The sequence below is a fragment of the Morone saxatilis genome, unplaced genomic scaffold (genome assembly GCF_004916995.1).
Source record: "Morone saxatilis isolate NCDOM2014 unplaced genomic scaffold, NCSU_SB_2.0 Contig5, whole genome shotgun sequence".
NCBI lineage: Eukaryota > Metazoa > Chordata > Actinopteri > Moronidae > Morone > Morone saxatilis.
Window position 1 is genome coordinate 10,062,645 of NW_023340095.1, and position 20,415 is coordinate 10,083,059.

General features: G+C 40.7%; 3 protein-coding genes across 3 annotated transcripts in view; all 3 read left to right on the top strand.

Annotated features, from left to right (window-relative positions):
- The first annotated feature begins 28 nt into the window (after positions 1-28).
- sowahca (sosondowah ankyrin repeat domain family Ca) lies at positions 29-5,194 on the top strand. The gene is made up of 4 exons (XM_035676812.1): positions 29-381; positions 912-1,300; positions 2,102-2,491; positions 3,175-5,194. Exons 1-4 carry the CDS (start codon positions 39-41, stop codon positions 3,637-3,639), a joined length of 1,587 nt encoding a protein of 528 aa, XP_035532705.1. The 5' UTR covers positions 29-38; the 3' UTR covers positions 3,640-5,194.
- Positions 5,195-7,724: 2,530 nt separating this feature from the next.
- akap17a (A kinase (PRKA) anchor protein 17A) lies at positions 7,725-15,392 on the top strand. The gene is made up of 7 exons (XM_035676816.1): positions 7,725-7,852; positions 8,621-8,968; positions 9,156-9,374; positions 9,817-10,029; positions 11,690-11,838; positions 12,478-12,718; positions 12,968-15,392. Exons 2-7 carry the CDS (start codon positions 8,642-8,644, stop codon positions 13,880-13,882), a joined length of 2,064 nt encoding a protein of 687 aa, XP_035532709.1. The 5' UTR covers positions 7,725-7,852; positions 8,621-8,641; the 3' UTR covers positions 13,883-15,392.
- Positions 15,393-16,529: 1,137 nt separating this feature from the next.
- The window catches only part of asmt (acetylserotonin O-methyltransferase), a 16,011-nt gene continuing 12,125 nt past the window's right edge, over positions 16,530-20,415 (top strand). Inside the window, exons 1-4 of the mRNA XM_035676958.1 lie at positions 16,530-16,631; positions 18,078-18,252; positions 18,594-18,723; positions 20,117-20,185. Of these exons, the coding sequence (XP_035532851.1) occupies positions 16,530-16,631; positions 18,078-18,252; positions 18,594-18,723; positions 20,117-20,185 (476 nt within the window). The remainder of the gene's footprint in view (positions 16,632-18,077; positions 18,253-18,593; positions 18,724-20,116; positions 20,186-20,415) is intronic.

Here is a 20,415-nt window from a genome sequence, read left to right on the forward strand (position 1 = left end):
GGAGGGGTGGGTGGGTGGATGGGGGGAGGCTCCTCGGGATGATGATGGCGTCCCAGTGCACGGAGCAAGCCGTGCAGGAGTTCCTGATGGAGAGAGGAGGGAGGGTCCAACAGATGGAGCTGATTGATCATTTCCTATCAATCTGGGGGAAGAATGACCAGTCTAAGGAAGGCGTGGAGCGTGAGATGCTGACCCGCATCGTGGACAACGTGGGATTCGTGAAGGTGGAAAACGGCGTGACATTTGTGTGTTTGAAAGCTGAAGGCAGCGAGGTGTCGGTGATGCGTACGGACACGGACGCTGAGTGCAACGGTAATATCCAGGAGACAGTGGACGACAACAACTATGTGAACGGCAACCCTGACAACGGAGACCAAACAGGTGAGGGATGCGCACTTTTGTGTTGATTTGTTTATTATATGCGAGTGTGTGGGGATTAATCTGTTTAATTATTTTACACATATGTAAATATGTCTTTTTTTGTGTCTAACCTATGATGTATGCATATTGTGTAATCAGTAACGTTATGTCTTCTTGTTTGCTTACTTGCTCACATTGTATTATCTCGCATTGGTCCTCTGAATAGCCACCACAAACATCATTTTTTGCCCATTGTTTAGGCAGCCAATACCTACTATACTGGCAAAAAATGTCAAAATCCTCTGATCTGTACTCTTTTTTTATTGCCTTTTTCTTGCCAAAAATCACAAAAAGTCTATGATAAGTCAGGATATTTATAACACAAAGAGGGATCAGAAAACTAACCTTGTGCATACCTGTGGGGAGTACAATGGAAATGTTGTTTTGGAGTCAGTCAGGTTAAGATTATGCCATAGACAACTCCATCATGCAATGTCAGAGCTGGATGGCAATGACAACAAAAAAAACAAACATGTCCAATGTTTCCACAGGAGCATCCAGCTCATTGGCTGTCAGTCTGGACAATGACAAACAGTCAAATGGCAACGGGCAACCTGCAGACCCCTCCCCGAATAATAAGACCAACACAGCAGCTCCTACCTCCAGTGGAGGAGGGGAGGTGAAGCTGAGGGAGAGGAGGAGGCGCGAGTCGGCCCCGGTGATCGGGGTGCCAGATCTGGACCAGGCTCACCCTGCAGGGTTGCACAGCCAGCAGGTGAGAGGGGCACGCAGGGTATCCAAAGGGTCCCAGCGGGCCATGCTGATCAGCTGCCTATCTGAGGACAGCGCCTTGGAAGGGCTGGACCCTATTGGAGATATCAACACACCCAAGGGAAGTCGCAGGAACTTCATAGAGCTGATGATGAGCAGTTCTCCTCAGGTAGGATACTGTGTTTCCCTGGCATGAAAACAAACTTCCAAGTTATGATTAGTCATAATTTGATTTGTGTCGCAGCACCACAAAGCTCTCTACAGGGTAGTAACAAATAACTGATTCAGATATACCATTAAAATGCTGCTGCGCTGCTTTTCATTGTTTCAGACTTTGAACCATGTCATACTTTTGGCCACACCTAAACCAGGGATGTCACAGCAGGTGCTTCACCTTTGGGCGTGCTCCAAAACCTTGAATGACACATAGTTGCCAATTGATGAAATTAAGCAGGTTCTCCGGGCTTTGTGGCTGTGTTACTGTGTCGCAGCTTGATGGACGACGCCATTTGGTTTATGAGCAAAAATGCAATATTCATGAAGTGTGACTCCACAGCATCTGTCTTGTGTAATTGATATATGAAACAGTGATGTAATCTAGCTTGCCTTTTCTCTGAAGCACGTTGACTTATGACCTCCTTTTGGTCATCGGCATAAGGCAACAATCGACTAAATTGACAGTTTCAAAATTGATCTGTTTACTATTACAGACGTCTTTATGCAATTATCTGTTTGATATTTTAATGTGTAGAACGGTGGTGTTTATTATCCTGATATCTGGCCTACTTTTGTTTAGCCAGTCTTGTTCTTTAAATGTTGAAGATTTTAGCAGGGCAAAAACTTGTTTAAAAGACATCTTTATATCACCATTAAGCATCCCACAGCGGCACAAAGCTAAACAGCTGCTGTATCAAATGGTGTGTGACACAAAACACTTGTAGCTACTATGTAAACGTTCTTCCCTTTGCAGGTTCGGAGGTCTCTGATCAACCGCGGCTCACGCCTCCGGGACTCAGTGAAGAGCGATGGAGATTCGACATCGCTCCTCTCCTCAGCCACTGATGAGGACTGCGCCTCAGTGACCCTGGACCCACTGGAGCACGAGTGGATGCTGTGCGCCTCAGATGGCCTGTGGGAAAGCCTGCAGCCCCTGCTCGCTGTGGAGCCTTGCCTAGTGGCCAAGAGAGACTTTGTGACGGGCTTTACGTGCCTCCACTGGGCGGCTAAGCAGGGCAAAGCTGAGCTTCTCTCCCAGCTGCTGGTCTTTGCCAAGGAGAACGCTATACCTGTGAATGTAAATGTGAGATCAAGCGCTGGATACACACCGCTACACCTGGCAGCTATGCACGGACACACACAGGTGGGTTGCATGGTGGTGGTAGTGTGTTGTCATGTGTTACACCTGCTCAGTGAAGCAGCAGATCATTGCATACACAGAATCATTAAAGTTCCTCTTCAAAACAGAGTTAATGATCTAGAAAAAGATCGTTTGTATCAACAGTTTTTGTTGAGAAGATCCTGTGTGTTGTCAGTTATAGTCATGACCCACATCTTCTTTCACTCGCTGTTCATTTAATTCAAAATACAATCCATTGAGAGTGTGTTTCAAATGACAATCATCATTATCTGCCAAGAAATGGCTCTCTGAATGGGCTGTTTTGGGATGCATTTTGTGTCTACTGTATGCTTTTAGTTCCAAAAAAACAATGGGAAGATTTATCTAGAAACTCTGTCCAATGATAGTCCTCGTGGGGATTCAACAGTGATCAATGTGCAAGCTTCACTCTTGTCATAGGAAAAGATATTAAAACGTTTTCTTAATATTTACATTTATAAAGGAAAACTTGTCCCTTTTGGACTTAATAAAAAAGAAATACTAGCAAGGGATCACATAACATAACAATTTTCTAGAAAGGTAAATGGAGTTTTAATAGAAAATTAGAGAAATCCTTATCTCCAATAAGTCACCAGTAAATTTAATTAAATAAATGACAGGTAATAAGATGCCTGTACTGTGTGTATTTAATTTGCTGTGATTGACAGGTGGTTCGTGTGTTGCTGTCAGACTGGGAGGCAGACCCTGAGGCTCGAGATTACAGCGGGAGGCGAGCCATCCAGTACCTGTCCCCCCCGCTGGCCGCTGACCTGCAGGAGGAGGGGGTGGTCCTCTCACCGGGAGCTGAGTCAGACAACGAAAACACTAACAGCAGCAGCGGTGGAGGGCGCGGATGGCGGTTTCCCAGAGTCCTCACGGGCAATCTGAACCCGCTGCGGCTCTTGAACCCGCCCTCAGAGGCAGCAGAGGAAGCGGTCGCGACTGGAAGGACCAAGGGGGGAATCCAGAGGAAGTCATCCCTGAGCCGGCTGAACGCCCGGCTGCACAGAGGACGCCACCGAGCCCAGATCATTCACAGCGCTTCCTTCAGGGACCCGGGGGAAGTGGGAAGAGGAGAGGAGCTCCCCAGCAGCCCTCTCCGAACCCGACCACTGTCCAACCTGTTTGGATGAAGTTACACAACTCTGAACCAGCGATGTAGAGATATAAACCAGTCTGACATCTTTTGATTTACAAAATACAGTTTACTCACCTTTATAAGCTGTCAGGTCAGACATTTTTATGACCAAATTCAGAGTATACATCCTAATATATCACGTCAGGCTGATTTAAAAAGTTTTATTAAATAGGATTTTAAATTAATAAATGACAAATGTTTGTTTGTCTAAAAATCTAACTTATTTTTGCTCCTCTTGCAGTTGTTAGGCTTATGTTGATCACTGGGGATAGGTCACAGTTCATGTAGCATTTTATTTGACACAGCAATTCACTGAGTTAAAACTGAACTTCTGTTCTGTGAATTGCTCTTTACTTTTGTTTTCTACAATGTTTTTAGGCTCTGTTTCAGAGCAGATAGCAAACATTACACCAGGTGTTTTTTTAGTTTTAATACTTTACACTAGAACAATGTTTACACAAATGCAAAAGCAACAACCAGGATTGTATGAGAACTTTAGTTTCGACTCACAGCGGTGAGGGATTTGAAAATACCGTTTAGGTTTGATTCCACACAGTTATCCCAAATTTTGTTTTTGTTTGCAGAGTAAAGTAATATATTCATAGAACTAATTTTCTACATTTCAACCTCCTTTGACTGGATGGTGCTGACGTTTTTTTTTGTTTTTTTTTTGTAAATTTCTCTAATGTGAATGAATCTTTTTATTTTTCAGTATCAGATTTTAGTATTCAAACTGTTATAACCACAGAACTCTTGTATGTCCAAACAACCATGTACAGATGTCCTGTTTGCACTTGTCACTTTGAAGATAGTTTGTGATTATGGGAGAAAACAGCTAGGTAGGGTGCGGGGGGCTCCGGGCTGTCATGGCTTTAGTTAGATCCGAGTATCTTTATAAAGACTGATACACAGTTACACAGTAGGACTGTTTCACACGGTGGAAGCACATGGAGCACTGATGTTGTTTATGTGAGTTTTTCTGCTGACTATAATGTACCTCAAATCCTCTGAGTCTGGTTCACTCAGTTTTACATTTCTTCATGGACCTCTTAATAGCAGACTGCAGTGTCTTCATCAGGCAGAATTGGCTCATGTCGAAGTCTCATTTAAGTTTTAGTTAAACAGAGTAGCACTGATTTGTATTACAGTAAAAATGCAATCAAACAAACTGATTCATATCCACCATATCAGTCTGGACCAGATTTTATACTTGCCCTTTATTGGCCTCTTGTATTGATCTAACCTTGCATGTACACAATCATTTGTTCATTAATTATGTCATTATGTGAATAGTAAAGAGTCTAGACCAGTATATGCTGTATCTGAGGAGCACATTGACTTTTTGACTGTTTTCCCAAATATGTGAACCTTACTTATACCTGACTATTGGATCAATGACACATTTTAAATTTCATGAATGTTCCTTTAGTACTTTGTAGCATTTGTACTCAAATCATAGGGCTTCATGTAATTGACTCTTGATGTAGAAATGTATTGTACAAACCTACCTTGGGGAAATGTAAATGCTGTGCACTGTTAATTTTTATGTCTGTAAGTCATTGTTTACTGTGATGTTATGATGTGAATACACTGTTACTGAGCCAGCGTCGTCTTTCTCTTCATGTCTCATCCTTGAATGCGAAATAAAGCAGTTACAGTTTGCATAAAACTAAAGTCAGTGCTCGGTTAGAGTATGCTACTAACAGCTACAACCATCCAAGCAAACAAATGAACAGACTTTGTAGGAACATGGAATCCGTAGTAAGGATTCAACACATGATGGCCGGTTGTCATGACGTATACAGAGTCAAATTCAACCACAAAGGACCAAAGCTTTAAATGAGGCAGGATATTTTGTTTGCCAGTTCTGCTGACACCAAGTGATTGTCCTTGTCTGGTGGTGCTGAATAATTGATGATCGGATAACCCCCTCTGCTAGCTTTGGCCCAGCATTTACAGTATATCCACAGCTTCCTGTCCACAAGCTGCCCGTGTAACACTGCACCCAATATATTCACAGCCAGTCCTAATTCTGCACCTGTTGGGTGGGTGTGTGTGTGTGGTTGTTGTGTGTGTGTGTGTGTGCGTGCTTCTATTGTTACAAAGATGAAACGTCCTCAGAAGATGAATGAAATTCTGAGTAATCTGGACTGACCTTTAAATCTATACTGGTCTATTGGTTTAGGATGTAAAACACAGAATTTTATACAAATTCACAACAATTTAAACTGCACATAAGGTTTCATCAGTATACTACATATTATAAAAGGGGACAGAGGACAAATAGTTTGTATTCTTTCTGTTTTGCATATAGTTGAGCCTGTTATCCCCAGCATATCACTGAGGATAAGAGGCAGAAATGTTATGGAGTTAAGGTACATTTCCAGTCAATGAACTCTGAACTGCGGACTGGACAGATATCCGAGGCTCTGACAGTCATGTGGCACCAATGTTCTTCTGGCTCCCTGTTTGGATCCTCCACTTTATGTTTACCAGAACAAATCAATTACATAAAAGCAGGATCACATGTATACGGCTATTAAACTCACAATATAGATGCTCTTGAGTTAAAGTCGGCTCTTCTGATGATGTTTTTCTGAACTCTGTTATTGTTTCATCTAGTAGTCAAACAAGATTTATAGAGGTCACTAAAGGGACGAGCTTTTTCCTGGGCCAGTAGACTCCAGAGTCCATTGCCTTAGGCAGCCTATCTGTTAGATGACTGCTGATCGGGACAGAGTAGAGAGGCTGTCTGACTGCAGCTACTGACCTACATACAAAGTGAAGGGAGTAATTCCTATTATGTAAATTCCTCTGCCATCTTTTCAGGGAAACTGTGCCAACTTTTTTGCCTGGGGCCTCCGCTCTTGGACTAATCCATGTCCAATCCCCATCTCTCACTCTCTCCCCACAGTTACCACAGTGATGATGACATCCGTACAAAGCCTAGCTTGAGACTAACAGTGCCAGAAATAGCCATCAAGCTTGTATCAGCTATGCACTCTCCCAAAAAAGCCATCAAGCTAGTAACAAATGTGCACTGTCAACAGGATGTTTGGCCGTTTCAAGACATACAATGCATATAAAGAGTATCCCGCCTCCAGAGGATTTCATGTTTTACAACACTGAATAAAAGTGGCTTTACTGGGACCTTTTTGAAGCTAATCGACAGACAAGACTCATTAATGTCAAAGTGAAAACAGATTTCTACAAAGGGATCTACATTAATTATAAATACAAAACAGAACAGTTCATTTGCTGAAACAAATGTTTTTATACTGAAATCGAAATTTTTACCCCTTGACTACACAGAGATGATCTCAATTTAACTGATCATGTAACTCTAAAACCAGTGGTGGAAGAAGTATTCAGATCTTTTACTTAAAGTAGTAAAAGTAGCAACATAAATACTGTTACAAATAAAAGTACTGCATTCAAACGGTTACTTGAGTTAAAGTACAAAAGTATGAACAATAAAATATACTTAGTATATAAGTATGAAAAGTAAAAGGGACTGGGTTACATTAAAAATGTAATCCGATACAATTATTAATTGTAAGAAATGTAGTCACTCTAAAAGGACTTACAGTTACCTTTTTTGTATCCTGATTACATAACTCAGTTACATTAATCTGTTACTCCCCAGGCCTGTGCAGCTGGTAATGCTGGAGCTAATTTAAAACACTTTGTGTACTGCTGAGTTTTATAATGTATAACAATTTGTATAGTATATATTTCGTATTAAATGTACTTAGTAACAAGTAAGCATTTAAATAAATGGAGTGGAGTAAAAAGAAAATACAATACTTTCCTCCAAAAGACATAAAATAGCATAAAATGTACCTGATGTACTGCTTGACCTGATGCAATACTTCTAACTACTCCCCCCACTGTTTATAACCAGTTGGATTAATCAGATAGACATCATATTATTAATAAAAACCTTTCTTGTCATACTCTTATACCATGTTTATTAAAACACCCAGATCTCACATCTTCCACACGGTGTCGCAGTTCTGAAACAACCCCAGTGTAGTTTATCTTGTTGCTGCTCCACGTTGTTTCTTCTGTAAGGTCAAAGTTTACTCCATGCGGAAGTGGCAGGCAGTTTGGGCATTTTTTTTTTCCATGCAGTATTGATGCCTCTCCATAAATCAATACAACACATTTCTTGATCTTTCCACTCTCAGGAGACTAACAGATGTTAGGTAGGTGGTGTTAAAAACAAATCTTCATGGTAACTCACTAACAACGTTATGTTGTAAAAACACTTTGTTTAAAAGCTAACAGCGACAGCTAACTTTAAATAACATTAACGGGGTTTTTTTTGTTATTGACTCAAATAGTTTTCCGCGTATTTGCTAACATTTTGTCCAGCATGGTCTATAATAATATTTTTTATTATAATTGAACTACCTTCACGGTCTAACGCTAGCCGTAGCTCCATTTTAGCTACTAGTAGCTGGCAACGTGAAATGCTCGTTAGCAGGTTTGATGGCGTTTTGTTTTCATGTGGTTAATACAAACAAACAACTCCCAGCTTGACCTTTTAATGAAATGAGTCGTTATTTAACAGAGACAGCATTCACACATGGCGGTGTTCGCACTAACGATGCGGTAAACGTAACGTTGTGCCGTCAGTGCTCGCTGTTAGCTCACGTTAGCTCTGTAACTCAAACAATGTCCGAGTGCTTTTACACATCTGGCGGTAGTTGTCCGCCTTTAGAGGATGTTAACATCTGTGTGAAGTAGAATAACAGGCGTCAGTTAAGTTGGAAGTTTCTGATTTAGTTGTAAATGTGAAAGGTTGCAGTGAATGGAGTTTTAATTGTTTTTGGATGTGGTTAATCAATGGTGCAACAACATTACACTTTTAGGCTGTAGAATAGAGTTTTGGATTGTTTTCATTGTATTTTAAAGTGAAAGCACTCAGCTTACAGACACTAACAGTCTTTCATGTCCCAACCTTCCTGCAGCTTCCCCTCCTGTCTGCAACAATGACCACCATTGTCCATGATACTACAGAGGCGCTGTGCCTTTCCGCTGAGTACAACCTGTACCTCAAGCCCATTGCCAAAATGACCGTCAGTGTGGCTCTTCCCCAGCTCAAGCTGCCAGGCAAGAGCATCTCCAACTGGGAGGTAATGGAGAGAGTAAAGGCCATGGTAGCTCCAGAGCAGTTTTCAGCCCTGCGAATCTCCAAGAGCACCATGGATTTCATCCGCTTTGAGGGGGAGGTGGAAAACAAAACGGTGGTCAAGAGCCTGCTGGGCCGTCTGGATGGGAAGAGCATCAAGCTTAGTGGATTTACGGATGTACTGAAGGTAAGACCGATACTGCAGTGGACCACAAGTATTAGAAAACACCTCTCGCTTCACAAAAAGGCTCCAAAAGTACCATAAAGTTGAATCAATACCTCTCTAAAACCGTTTAAAACCTTATTAAAAACGTGATTTATTGCATGGCTGTTGTATTAGACTGTATTTGATTCAGTTGCACCTCTTTCCTCAGGTTCGTGCTGTAGAGAATAAGGTAGACTTCCCTACACGTCACGACTGGGACTCCTTCTTCCGTGACGCCAAGGACATGAATGAGACTGTGCCCGGAGAGAGGCCTGACACCATCCACCTGGAGGGACTTCCTTGCCGCTGGTTCAGCCAGAAGGACAGCCAGTTCCCAGACCGGCCCTCCGAAGAGGTCCTCATTGCAGTCTTCCAGACATTTGGCAAGGTGGTACATATTTCTGTTTCAGCTTTTCTTTATTGAACTGGAAACATACCTGAACACAAGATTCACAGTATTGTATTTGTTAGTTTGGAATTAGGTACAGTCTCACTAGGCTCTAAGACACAACTTCCTAATATTTGTTTGTTTATTAAGCTTAGACAAGGCTGCAAGTACAGTGTATCAGTACAAATGTTGTAATTACAATGGACTAAGCTCTGATTCTTACTGTAAGTGACATAATGAGGGTCACTGCTATGTAGAGCAATGTAATGCAATGTAGGTCAATTGTTGATAATATACTTAATTTCACTCAATCTGAGAACACTTGCACACACACCCAGCTTTAAAATAAAAAACCCCACCAAAAGTCACTTATGTTATATTTTCACAGAAAGAAATTGAGCCCAAAATAACAGTGTATTTGTGCCCCCCTTTTTCACTGTAGGTACGAAATGTTGACATCCCCATGCTGGACCCATACCGAGAGGAGATGCTGGACAAGAACTTCAACACATTCAGTTTTGGGGGTCATCTTAACTTTGAGGCTTATGTCCAGTACCAAGAGTACTGCGGCTTCACCAAGGCAATGGACACTCTGCGCAGCATGAAGCTGATGTTGAAAGGAGACGATGGAAAGGCAGTGGCCTGCAACATCAAGGTACTGCAGACTCCCATGGTTGTAAAGTACTACATTATCCATTTTAATGGTTATAGCAAGAACTTAATCAGGGGTAATTATTTATTCGGCTGAAATTCTGAAATATTTCCTTATGTAAGGCAAATGGTGAACCCAGCTTTTTGTTTCTTTCTTCTTTGCCATACACATACACACAATTCACTGTGCAGTGCAGAAGAAAAGAGAGTGGAGTCATATTTGTAAGTAGGTTACTGAAAAACCTAAATTAATTTCAAATAAAATCCTGTGTTGTTTGCCAATACAGATTGTAACATTTAGGAGGATCTATTGACAGAAATGGAGTATAATATTTATAAGTATGTTTTAATTCATGTGTAATCACCTAAAAATAAGAATACCAAGCTAATATCAGACTAAGTTGTGTTTTCATTACCTTAGAATCAGCTGTTTATATCTGACTTTAGATAGGGCCTATCATGAGTTTCAAAGCCACCGTAGTTTCACCGCTAACTGCCACTGAATCCTACACACCGGTTCTTTAAATCACGATTGTGAAGACAGCTCTGAAAGGATTGTCCCTGACTTTCACAGTTGATAAGCTCACAAACTCTTGGATTTATTTCTCAAACTGGCTTTCCTGAGTTATATTTAAGTTTCTCCCCTGTACCTGCATCCACACGCCTCCACCAATGCAGACCATTGCAGTTCTTGTACACGTTATTTTTGGTTTGATTGTCCACTGAGGGCCCATCATGCGTCTGTTTTGTGTGTGAAGCCACCCCTGAATTTGCAACCGCTGTTGTGATGTGGCAGATTTTAGCAATTAGATTCTGTTGTTCAGAGTCACATAGCAGCTTTAGGACCTTTTAGTGGAATGAGAATTAAAGCTGTGTCATCATTATTTCCAAGGTAATGAGGGTTGGGGAGAGCCAGGTCTCTTAATCCACAGAATAAAGCTTTACTGTGAAATCTAAATTAAAGTAGCAGAAGCAAAGGAGGGTTTATATAAAAGAAGAAAGAAATGAGGAACAAATTAAGATATTGTAAGCTTGCTCTGTTGTTAAATATTATAAAGAGAAGGCATTTTATAATCCCACCAGCTCTTGCCTGAATATGAAGGGTTTTATTTTGTATTTTGAAAATTATGACCTTCATACACAGGTTGTGTTAGACTTTATCGTTGTCTGTCTTTCTGACAGGTAGGGTCAGAAAAATCATAATCTAAGACCCATCATTTTCATTTTTTATGAGACATATACTGTAATTAATATCATTTTAAAATAATGCAAGCCAATCACGATGACATTTAATAAACAGAGTTTACAGATTATGCATTTATAAGGGCACACCATACGAAGCAGATGACTGATTTTTACCTCCTTCCTGCCACATGCTTCCCATGCTTCCCCTGTAACATTAGCTGCCGCTGCTGTTCACTCTTGCTTTACTTGGACCATGTTGGTAAAATATCCACCGTATCTGTGTCAGAGAGCGTCTAGCTTAATGTCACTAGACTGTACAGACGGTGTCCTGGTACCCTGGTAGCTACGGTACTGCAGAAAAGCAAGTACTGTCCCACTTTCAAAAGTTTGTTGGTACCGAAGTATTTGTTCTCGTGACATCCCTAATGTAAACCATGAAACTGTTTTTTTTATAAGCCATTTATCTGTGTTTTCCGCAGGTGGCCTTTGACACCAGCAAGCACCTGAGTGAGTCAGCCCTGAAGAGGAGGACCCTGGAGAGGCTGAAGTTACAGGAGCTGGAGAGGCAGAGAGAGGAGCAGAAACGACGGGAGAAGGAAGAGGAGGAGCGTCGTAAGGAGGAGGAGAGGTATGATGGATTTCAAAAGAGAAATGGAAAACTGGTTTATAATGTACGAGGACTCCAGACTATTCATATAACTCTGTGAATCAGGGCAGCACAGTAAAGAAAGGAGCTGAAAATAATATAGTTGAAAATAGGTAAAGATATGAATGTTTCACCTGTCCATGAAGTTTAACCACCTTTATATTTATATCTATCTCCAACCTCCAACTTGAGGTTTTAACCTTGAAAAGAAACCTATTAATAAACATCTGCAGGGTAGATGTATGCTGTGCTCATACTTTTATGCTTTTTTTGAAAAATTGAGTTTCACTAAAAGTTGAATACAGAATGATACTTAACCTCTGAGAAGGACACTCTGTGGTTTTCTGCATTCTTCTGAACCAAGTAATATCCAACTGTAAAGTTAAAAATACAACAACCAAAAAGTTCAGCACCACCAGACAAGAAAAAGTTACCTTTCTCTCATCTAAACAACTAAATATGAGGGACAACAATTCATTTTCAGTATAATATTGAGTGGGTGTCAACAGAAGTGATCATTTATGCTTAGTTAATTTAGTTTTGCACTCACTGTACTAAAAAATCAGTCAATTGACCCATACATAACAGATACTCACAGAGGACAATCTACCTTTCATTCAGGAAACAGAAGGAGCAGGAAGAGGAGGAGAAGGAGAGAAGAAAGGAAGAGAGGCTACGAAAGCGAGAGCAGAAGTTGCGGGAGAGAGAGGAGAGGAGAAACCTGAAGAAGGTGAGGCGGCAGCAGGAAGAGGAGCAAAAGAAGCTGCAGATGAAGATTGCCATGGAGGAAAGGAGGCTGCTGCTGGCTCAGCGCAACCTGGAATCAATACGCCTCATTGCTGAGCTGCTGGCCAGAGCCAAGGTACGCCATGTACACAAAGATATACAATACACCTCTTAATGGGTATACACACACATCCATTTACTATGTATTCACTTTTGATTTTAATACCAATACTGAGGTAAATATCTAAAATTAGATAATTGAAAGACAAACAGGGTGTTGTTTCATATTGGCTGAGGTAGTCTAAACTCAGTTTGTATTTTCCTTTTTTTTTTTATATAAGTGTTTCTCTTATCGTTCCCATCATTATTTCCTCCTTCTCTCCAGGCCCTGAAGCAGCAGCAGCAGGAGAAAGAGAGGGCAGAACGGGAGGAACTGGAAAGGCAGGAGCAGTCTCGGCAGAAGGAGGAACTAGCTCGTCTTCAGCAGCTGGAGGCCTGCCGACGCAAGCAGGAGGAGGAGCTCCGGAGGGTGGAGGTGGAGAAGGAACGTGCATTGGAGCTCCAGCGCCGAGAGAAGGAGTTAAGGGAGAAACTCCTTTGCAACTTGTTGAAGAAGAGCAGCGGAAAAACCACAAGACCTTCAGGCACGCAGGACCAGGCTGACCCTGAAACCAGTGAGGAGTCCTCTGATCCTGGTGGCACTGATGTGATGTTGAGGGTCCTGGGCCGGGTGAACGGAGTGAAGGCGGTTGAGAGCAAAGAGAAGCAGGTGTCCAAATCTAGTGTGCACTCCCAAGTTTTGGGGAAAAACAGAGCAGGAGAAGAGAGGAGGGGAGGGGAGGACAGGAAGAAAGACCGGGAGGGAAGGAAGGACGAGGTGGTGAGGAGCAGGCACAGCAGGGAAGGAGCCAAGGATGGGGAGCACTCCCACAGAGAGAGGAGCTCCTATAGCCAGGGGAGGAGGAGGCGCTCCAACAGCTACAGCAAGAGGAGAAGGAGCTCTAGCCACCGTAGGAGGAGCTCCAGTCGTCATAAGAGGAGCAGCAGTCACCACGGCAGCAGGAGGCGCAGCCACAGCCATTACAGTAGGAGCACAAGCTCCAGTCGGGACAGGAGCCGGAGCAGCAGTGGGAGGAGTTACAGCAGAGGGAGGAGCCGCAGGCATAGTCGCCACAGACACAGCAGAGGCAGCTCCAGGAGCAGCAACAAAAGTAGAGACAGGAGGAGTAACAGCCATTGCAGTCGAAGATACAGGAAATACAGCAACAGCAGAGACAGGAGCCACTCCAGACGACGTTAAACTCATCACTTTGATCAGTTTATTGATTGATTTATCTCCCCCATCTGGGCTTACACCTTAAGTTCCGTGATTTTAAAAAGAAGAAAATATAAACATAGAACTAATATAAAGTAAAACCAGCACCACATAATCAACTGAAATCACACATCACACACATGTATCCTGTACACGTAGGTGGCAAGTTGTTGCAGTTGATTCTAGGGAGTTGTGTTTTTTTTCCCCTCCAGATTTTAAACTGTTGGATTCAAGCTACTTACAACTGTTCATTTGCTGAATTATACAACATACGTATTAATAATTTCATGGCATACAATACTAAACGTATTATTTGTGAAAGCCATAGCATCAACATTTAGACTTAAGTACACAAACTCTTTCTTTTCTGAAAATTCAAATAATAGGAATAAACATAATAGGGTAATACAATTAATGATAAAATTAGTGATCTGTTACATAATCATTTATAAACATTATTGGAAGTTGAAAACATTGGCTGATAAATTAGAAGCTAATATCGCAGGTCTACTGTATTTGTATATTGACACAGCAGTTTAACCCTACTGTGACCCCAAAAGCTTGCTGATGACCCTCATTCTTGTCTTTGTGCATGAATAACAGTGAACTATAGAAAGTGGCAAGAACATAATTGTGTTTGTTATTTTGATGTTGCACCAGCCTGTTCATCCACACATGTAGCCTGACTACAGTGAAATACTTTTAAGTGGACGACTGGACTAAAATGAATGGCTGCTGTTCCATTGCAAATGTGAAATTTCCACAGACTGTAAGAAACATACCTCTGTGTTTAGGATGGCCGACTGATTTCTTAGTCATGTGTTAGCTGCCTAAAATATTTCTTGGAATACTTCTTCAGTATTGGCTGTTTTGTTCATAAGCAGCTCAGAAAAACACACAACTGAACAACAGAGTTGTCGTTGAGCTCAGCCAAGCAGCAGAATCAGAGTCGCATAGTTTCACCTGACAGACTGATTCATTTTAGTTTTCTTTGAACTGCTTAGTGTTTTGAAGAAGTGGTTTGTTGAATGTGTGAGTTTTGTGAAGACTTGATGTTTAAAGTCAAAATTATGATAGCATTATGGCATATTTGAACTGACTCAGCAAAGAAGTGTGCTCCCGTGCAAGTGATAGATTTGAGACCTGTTCAATTACTTAAATAGTTTAAATGAATGCAAGTTTAGTCATTGTTTAGGAAACCAACATCTGGGATTCAAGTCAAACCAGCGCAGTACCAATTATAAATGGGATGTTAGGATCTAACTCCTGCTTTTATGTTCAATATGTAGTGCCGTATATATATTTCTTTTGCCTTATTAATTACTGTACAGACTGTTCTCTTAGCTGTATTTTAGCTTTGAGGGGGTCATAGTTATGTTGACACTGTTACATCAACATTTTTACTTGTCATGGCAAAGCCCTTTTGCTCTGTGTACTGTATGCTCATGATCTATTAGAGCATGTGTTACATGGCTAAAATAAAAATCCAAGCTGAAAACGTATTGTAAGCATTGTGTTCTTTCATTGATGATCTCACTTACAATCTTGTCACTACGACAGATTATAGTGTTAAAATAAATGTTTCTACTTGAACACTGTCAAAAATCATTCCTCTTTAAACAATATTTTATAATGTGATAACTTATATCGTTACAGAGACAACATTGTTATAAGTTATGTTATAATGTTTCAAGTTATAACGAGTATATTCTTTTAACAAGAACAGTTCTTATAACGTGATGAGTTTGTATGTGGTAATAACATGAAAAAAAAAGATCTTTAACATGAAAATATCTTGTTATATTTTTCTTGTTATGTTGTTACATCATACTGATCCTTTTTCAAAGTAAAAGTTCTTATTGTCAGTTTAAAAAAAAAAAAGCCTTCATTGGAGATGTTGGCATGATTTAATGCTGATGGAGCCATGATCTGGGCAAGTGATGTCCATTTTTATCTCTATATAATTCCTCAAAACCTTGTGTGAAGGATCAAGGTGACAATATGCCCAACTCCAGCTGCCATAGCTGTACCCTATCCGTACACCGCTGGTTTAATGAACTGTGCAGATGAATAATTAATCGTCAAACTGATTAGTGTCTGTGTAACCTCATCAAGGCGTGTGACGTGACAGTCTGTGTCATTAGGTCCGATGCGACCATTAGTCTCTCAGCGTATAGAGAAGAGAAGGCGAGCACATCTTTCATAAATCACAGCTTCACCTTCAAGGTTTGGTATTCCAGAAAGTGTCTGTCACATTTTGGGGTCATGAAAACTGTGGGAAACACGTGTGGTATGAGAATGCACTGAGTGAATCACCATCCGAGTGTGAGTGTGAGTGATAATGAACAAGGCAGCAGTGTATTGCCACAGAGTTGTTTCTTTGTCCAATGCAGACTGAGCCCCTGCTCTAATCTGGGTTATCTGGCTGTAATCAGCTTAGCCCACTGCTACTCTCACTGCTGCTGCTGCTGCTGGGTGGGCACATTCTGTAACTTTGGTCTGGTTTTGTCTTACTGCCATTCATACACACACCTGTTGAAGTGTCTCTGGAGCAAACAAACCAGCAGGCGAGTCGACTTTGCATGTAGATGAGCTTGTAGGACATTCAGGAAGTCCTGTCCAAACTGCAGCCATGGCTGAACGTCAAGAGATGGGTTTATCTGAAGGGACACGTACTGCAGACATGTACCCCAGAAAGATACTGGAGTATATGGAAGGATTCCTCATCTCCAAGGTAATATTAACATTCATGGGTCACATAAAGGGATGCACCTTTGCTTAATTCAAAGTTAAAGTTCCTGCTCTTCAGTTTGCAGGTTAGAATAGCATTCCAGTTGATAATGTAATCGCATTAAACATTTTAAAACCACAAGGATGTAATTTCTTAAGAGCTGAAACAATTAGTCAGACAATGACCGGACATCCTTTTGAAAAAACAATCTAGAAAATGATTGCAAGATTAATCAATACTGAAAATAATCTTTAATTTAACAAATATCATTTACAGAAATAAATGTGATCTTTTAATCTTTTGATCTTTTAATCTATTTGTCCATTCTTTACTAGTACATCACAGAGCAGTGGTGGACTCACTGGTGGACTCACTGTCTGAGGAGCAGGGGCACAAGCGCACAGTTGTCATGTTTTTATTGTGAAACATCTTAGTCAGGGTAAGGATTAGCAACCTGGAAGATTTTCTCCACTGGAAAGGCACCATAGAGAGCAATTTATCATGTTTTATCTATCATAGGGGCACCCATGAGGGCATTTTTTTCAAACATGGGGGCACCAGGGGGGTTCTCTAACCTTTGCTGAGCTTGACTTGGTGATTCTGAATTTGAACTTTTCTGATAAGGATTAAGTGTTCCTTTATGGGTTGAAAAAACTCTCCCCCTCTCCTAGCACAACAAACTATTTAAACCCTCTAAGATTGGCTATAAAATGCATTGATAGAAGCTGAAGACAGTGCTCATGAATAGTTAACTTATTAGTTTAGTTCTCAGAGGACAGTGTTGCTAAAAACATATGATGATCTTATAGAATATGATGCATTGCTGTAGATTAAACTACTCAACAAATTAGCCCAGCCTTAAACACAGCAGTATTATAAAAATATAATACTTATCAAAAACATCACATATAGTAGCAGAATGAGTACTTTTAATACTTTAATACTTACATACTATTACTTAAGCAAAAGATATGAATCTGTCTTCCACCACTGAAGGAGACTCAAGGAGATTAGGATTAATACATAAGAAGGTGTGAAGAGGAAATGAAAACAATCAAAAAATGTAAGGTATGAAGGGTGTGCAGAATATTAAATATTTCAGTTTTACTCTATAGATGCAGCAAATGTGAGTCACAATTTTCTTTGTCTTTTTAAGTAATTTTAATCATTTATTGTGCATGATAGTCACCCACTCAGCAGAGTGTACTGCTGACACATCATTATAGTATGAAGTATAGTAGGGTAGCATCATTATAGTGCTATGCCTGATAAGCTTAAACACATATATATAAATGCTATATGTGACTAATATATATATAATATAATCAGATAATTTAATCAGCAAACTCAAGGACATGGACTCACCGTAGAGCACTATATTCTATTCTGCTCTGGTATATTTTGCTCTACTTTGTTTCTTTTTTCTCCGTGTGTGTGTCTTTGACTCAGGTGGTTTTCTCCTCCTGCGAGCTGGGAGTATTTGATGTGTTGCTGGGTGCAGAGCGCCCCCTGTCTGCAGAGGAGATCAGTCAGGCAGTTGGAGCCAGTCTGGATGGCACACAGAGACTGCTGGCTGCCTGCACCGGCCTCCAACTCCTCAATACACATCAGGACAATGGACAAGGTCAGCACACACACACACACACACACAAACACAACTTGTCCCTCTAAATAAGTCGAGTAGTAACATTGACAGGCTGACTTTGCCCATGTTGTTGTGATTTATTGCTATGTTTTTCATGTTGCAGCTTTTATTTCCTTTTTGTCCATTTGTCATATTGTCAGACATTCGTTACATTGTCCATTGCTGCACCATCTACATGCACACCTCACCTTGTCTCTGTCCTGTCTATCTCCCACATAGACATAAAAGGTCAAACTCTGTCTTCACACCTGCAGTGACTCATTTACAGTCATCTCCTCCTCTGACTCTCCTCCTCCAACCTCTTCCACCACCTGTTTTAGTGTTGTACAGTAACACAGAGCAGGCTAGTGTCTACCTGACCCGCTCCAGTCCTATATCCCTCTACCAATCCATCCAGTACAGCTCCAGAACCATCTACCTCTGCTGGCACTACCTGACCGATGCTGTCAGGTCAGTACACTGAGCGTGGTCACATCGCCGCCTGGACACAATTTCACAGTAGAATAAGCTCATGTTGAGGGTCACCGTCCATGGAAAGCTGTAACAAATAACATTGTTTTGGATGTTCAGTGTGTTTGATACCATCACTATTACTGTTTCCCAGCATCCTTAAAACTAGAGATGCAGCTAATTATTTATTTTTCAAAATCTATTAATCTGTTGTTTGATTTTTTAAATTACACCTTTAATTGTGTATATAAAATGTCAGTAAACTGTGTGAATAGTTCCTAGCACAGTGTACCTAAGTGCAATGCTATGTGCAGCCAGAAGTCCGAAGCCGGAAGATGTTTAATGTTTAGGTCAATTACAATGCAATAAAACATTGTAAAACAGCAAACCCTTAAATTTAAGAATCTGAAACCATATATATATATATATGTATATATATATATATTTATCTTAATGGATATTCATCAAGAATGATGTATCTGATTTTTGACAAATCGGTTTCAGTACCTCTGGTGTCTATTCAAGATACATTAACCAGTTAAAAGTAAATTGCAAAAAGGATGTTGTTTACCTTTCCCTTCTACATTCATGTTACCTTTTGTAAAACTGTAACTGACAACATCGTTGTGATTTGAAAGAATTTGATAAGTTTTCTTTGCTCCCTTTTGTTGGAGGGCAACAAAAGGTGTTGTGATATCCTTGTACTATACGTTTAATATGACTGGTAAGAATCTAAGAATAATTTGCGTAAGACTATCTGTTATTGACCGAATACAATTTAAATATGTAACCAGGGGACACAAAATGCTGCAGAGGGAGGCAAACCAAAAGAGCAAGCAACAATAAACAAATGAATCGGTACCATCATTTCTCTGAAAACTAGGTCAAGGTTATGAAATGAAATGTAAATGGCACAAGTAGGATGTTATTCAAATAAATGAGCAAACTAAGAGTAGAATCATACAGAGGTGGGCTGTGAGCAGCTGTGAGAAGTGCAGGTTTGATTTATAGCCTAAGGATTTGGATTCCTGTCCTCCTTTTCTGTTTGAACAGCGTCTCAAGATGGATTTTAGTCTCATTGTAATGTCTGAGGGAGGACAGCCAGCAGCTCACAGGCAGCGTGACTGGATTCACTGTGGCTGACAAGTGAAGTCCACCTGTGAGAAACACTGAAAAAAGGTGGTAGTTAAAGGATAGAGGCATCTTGATCAAAACTACTCATCGTTTTGTGTGGAAGTGCGCACTATATATATATGTGAATTTATCTAAAAGCAATCATTAGAGCCCACATTTTGTGTAGTTATTTAGCAAATATAACAAGTGATAAATCATCAAATAAGTCACATATAATGTGGTTGTGATATATGAATGTTCTGTCTTTGTCTTGTTCTAGAGAGGGGAGAAACCAGTATGAAAAGGCTTTTGGAGTCAGTTCGAAAGACCTGTTTCAAGCTCTCTACAGGTAAGAAGCCTTTGTTATTTAAGAAACACACGCACGCATACACACGCGCACACGCACACACACTCAGACAGATCAAACACACATTTTTGCTCATTTACATTCCATCCTTGTCTCTCCGTCTTAAACCTGTCTGTCACTCTCTTCTCTCTTCCCCCTAAAAAAACAGACTTGTGGGATTTATTAGGAGGCAGAGGATGTGTGTGTGTGTGAGAGAGAGATAGAGAGAGAGA

What these genes read in the sequence shown, in the direction of transcription:
- akap17a (XM_035676816.1), top strand. Translation starts at nt 8,642, where the DNA reads ATGACCACCATTGTCCATGATACTACAGAGGCGCTGTGCCTTTCCGCT. An exon ending in GATTTACGGATGTACTGAAG is followed by an intron (nt 8,969 to 9,155) that starts GTAAGACCGATA and finishes CTCTTTCCTCAG; the next exon opens with GTTCGTGCTGTAGAGAATAA. An exon ending in CAGTGGCCTGCAACATCAAG is followed by an intron (nt 10,030 to 11,689) that starts GTACTGCAGACT and finishes TGTTTTCCGCAG; the next exon opens with GTGGCCTTTGACACCAGCAA.
- sowahca (XM_035676812.1), top strand. Translation starts at nt 39, where the DNA reads ATGATGATGGCGTCCCAGTGCACGGAGCAAGCCGTGCAGGAGTTCCTG. An exon ending in TGATGAGCAGTTCTCCTCAG is followed by an intron (nt 1,301 to 2,101) that starts GTAGGATACTGT and finishes TTCCCTTTGCAG; the next exon opens with GTTCGGAGGTCTCTGATCAA. An exon ending in CTATGCACGGACACACACAG is followed by an intron (nt 2,492 to 3,174) that starts GTGGGTTGCATG and finishes TGTGATTGACAG; the next exon opens with GTGGTTCGTGTGTTGCTGTC.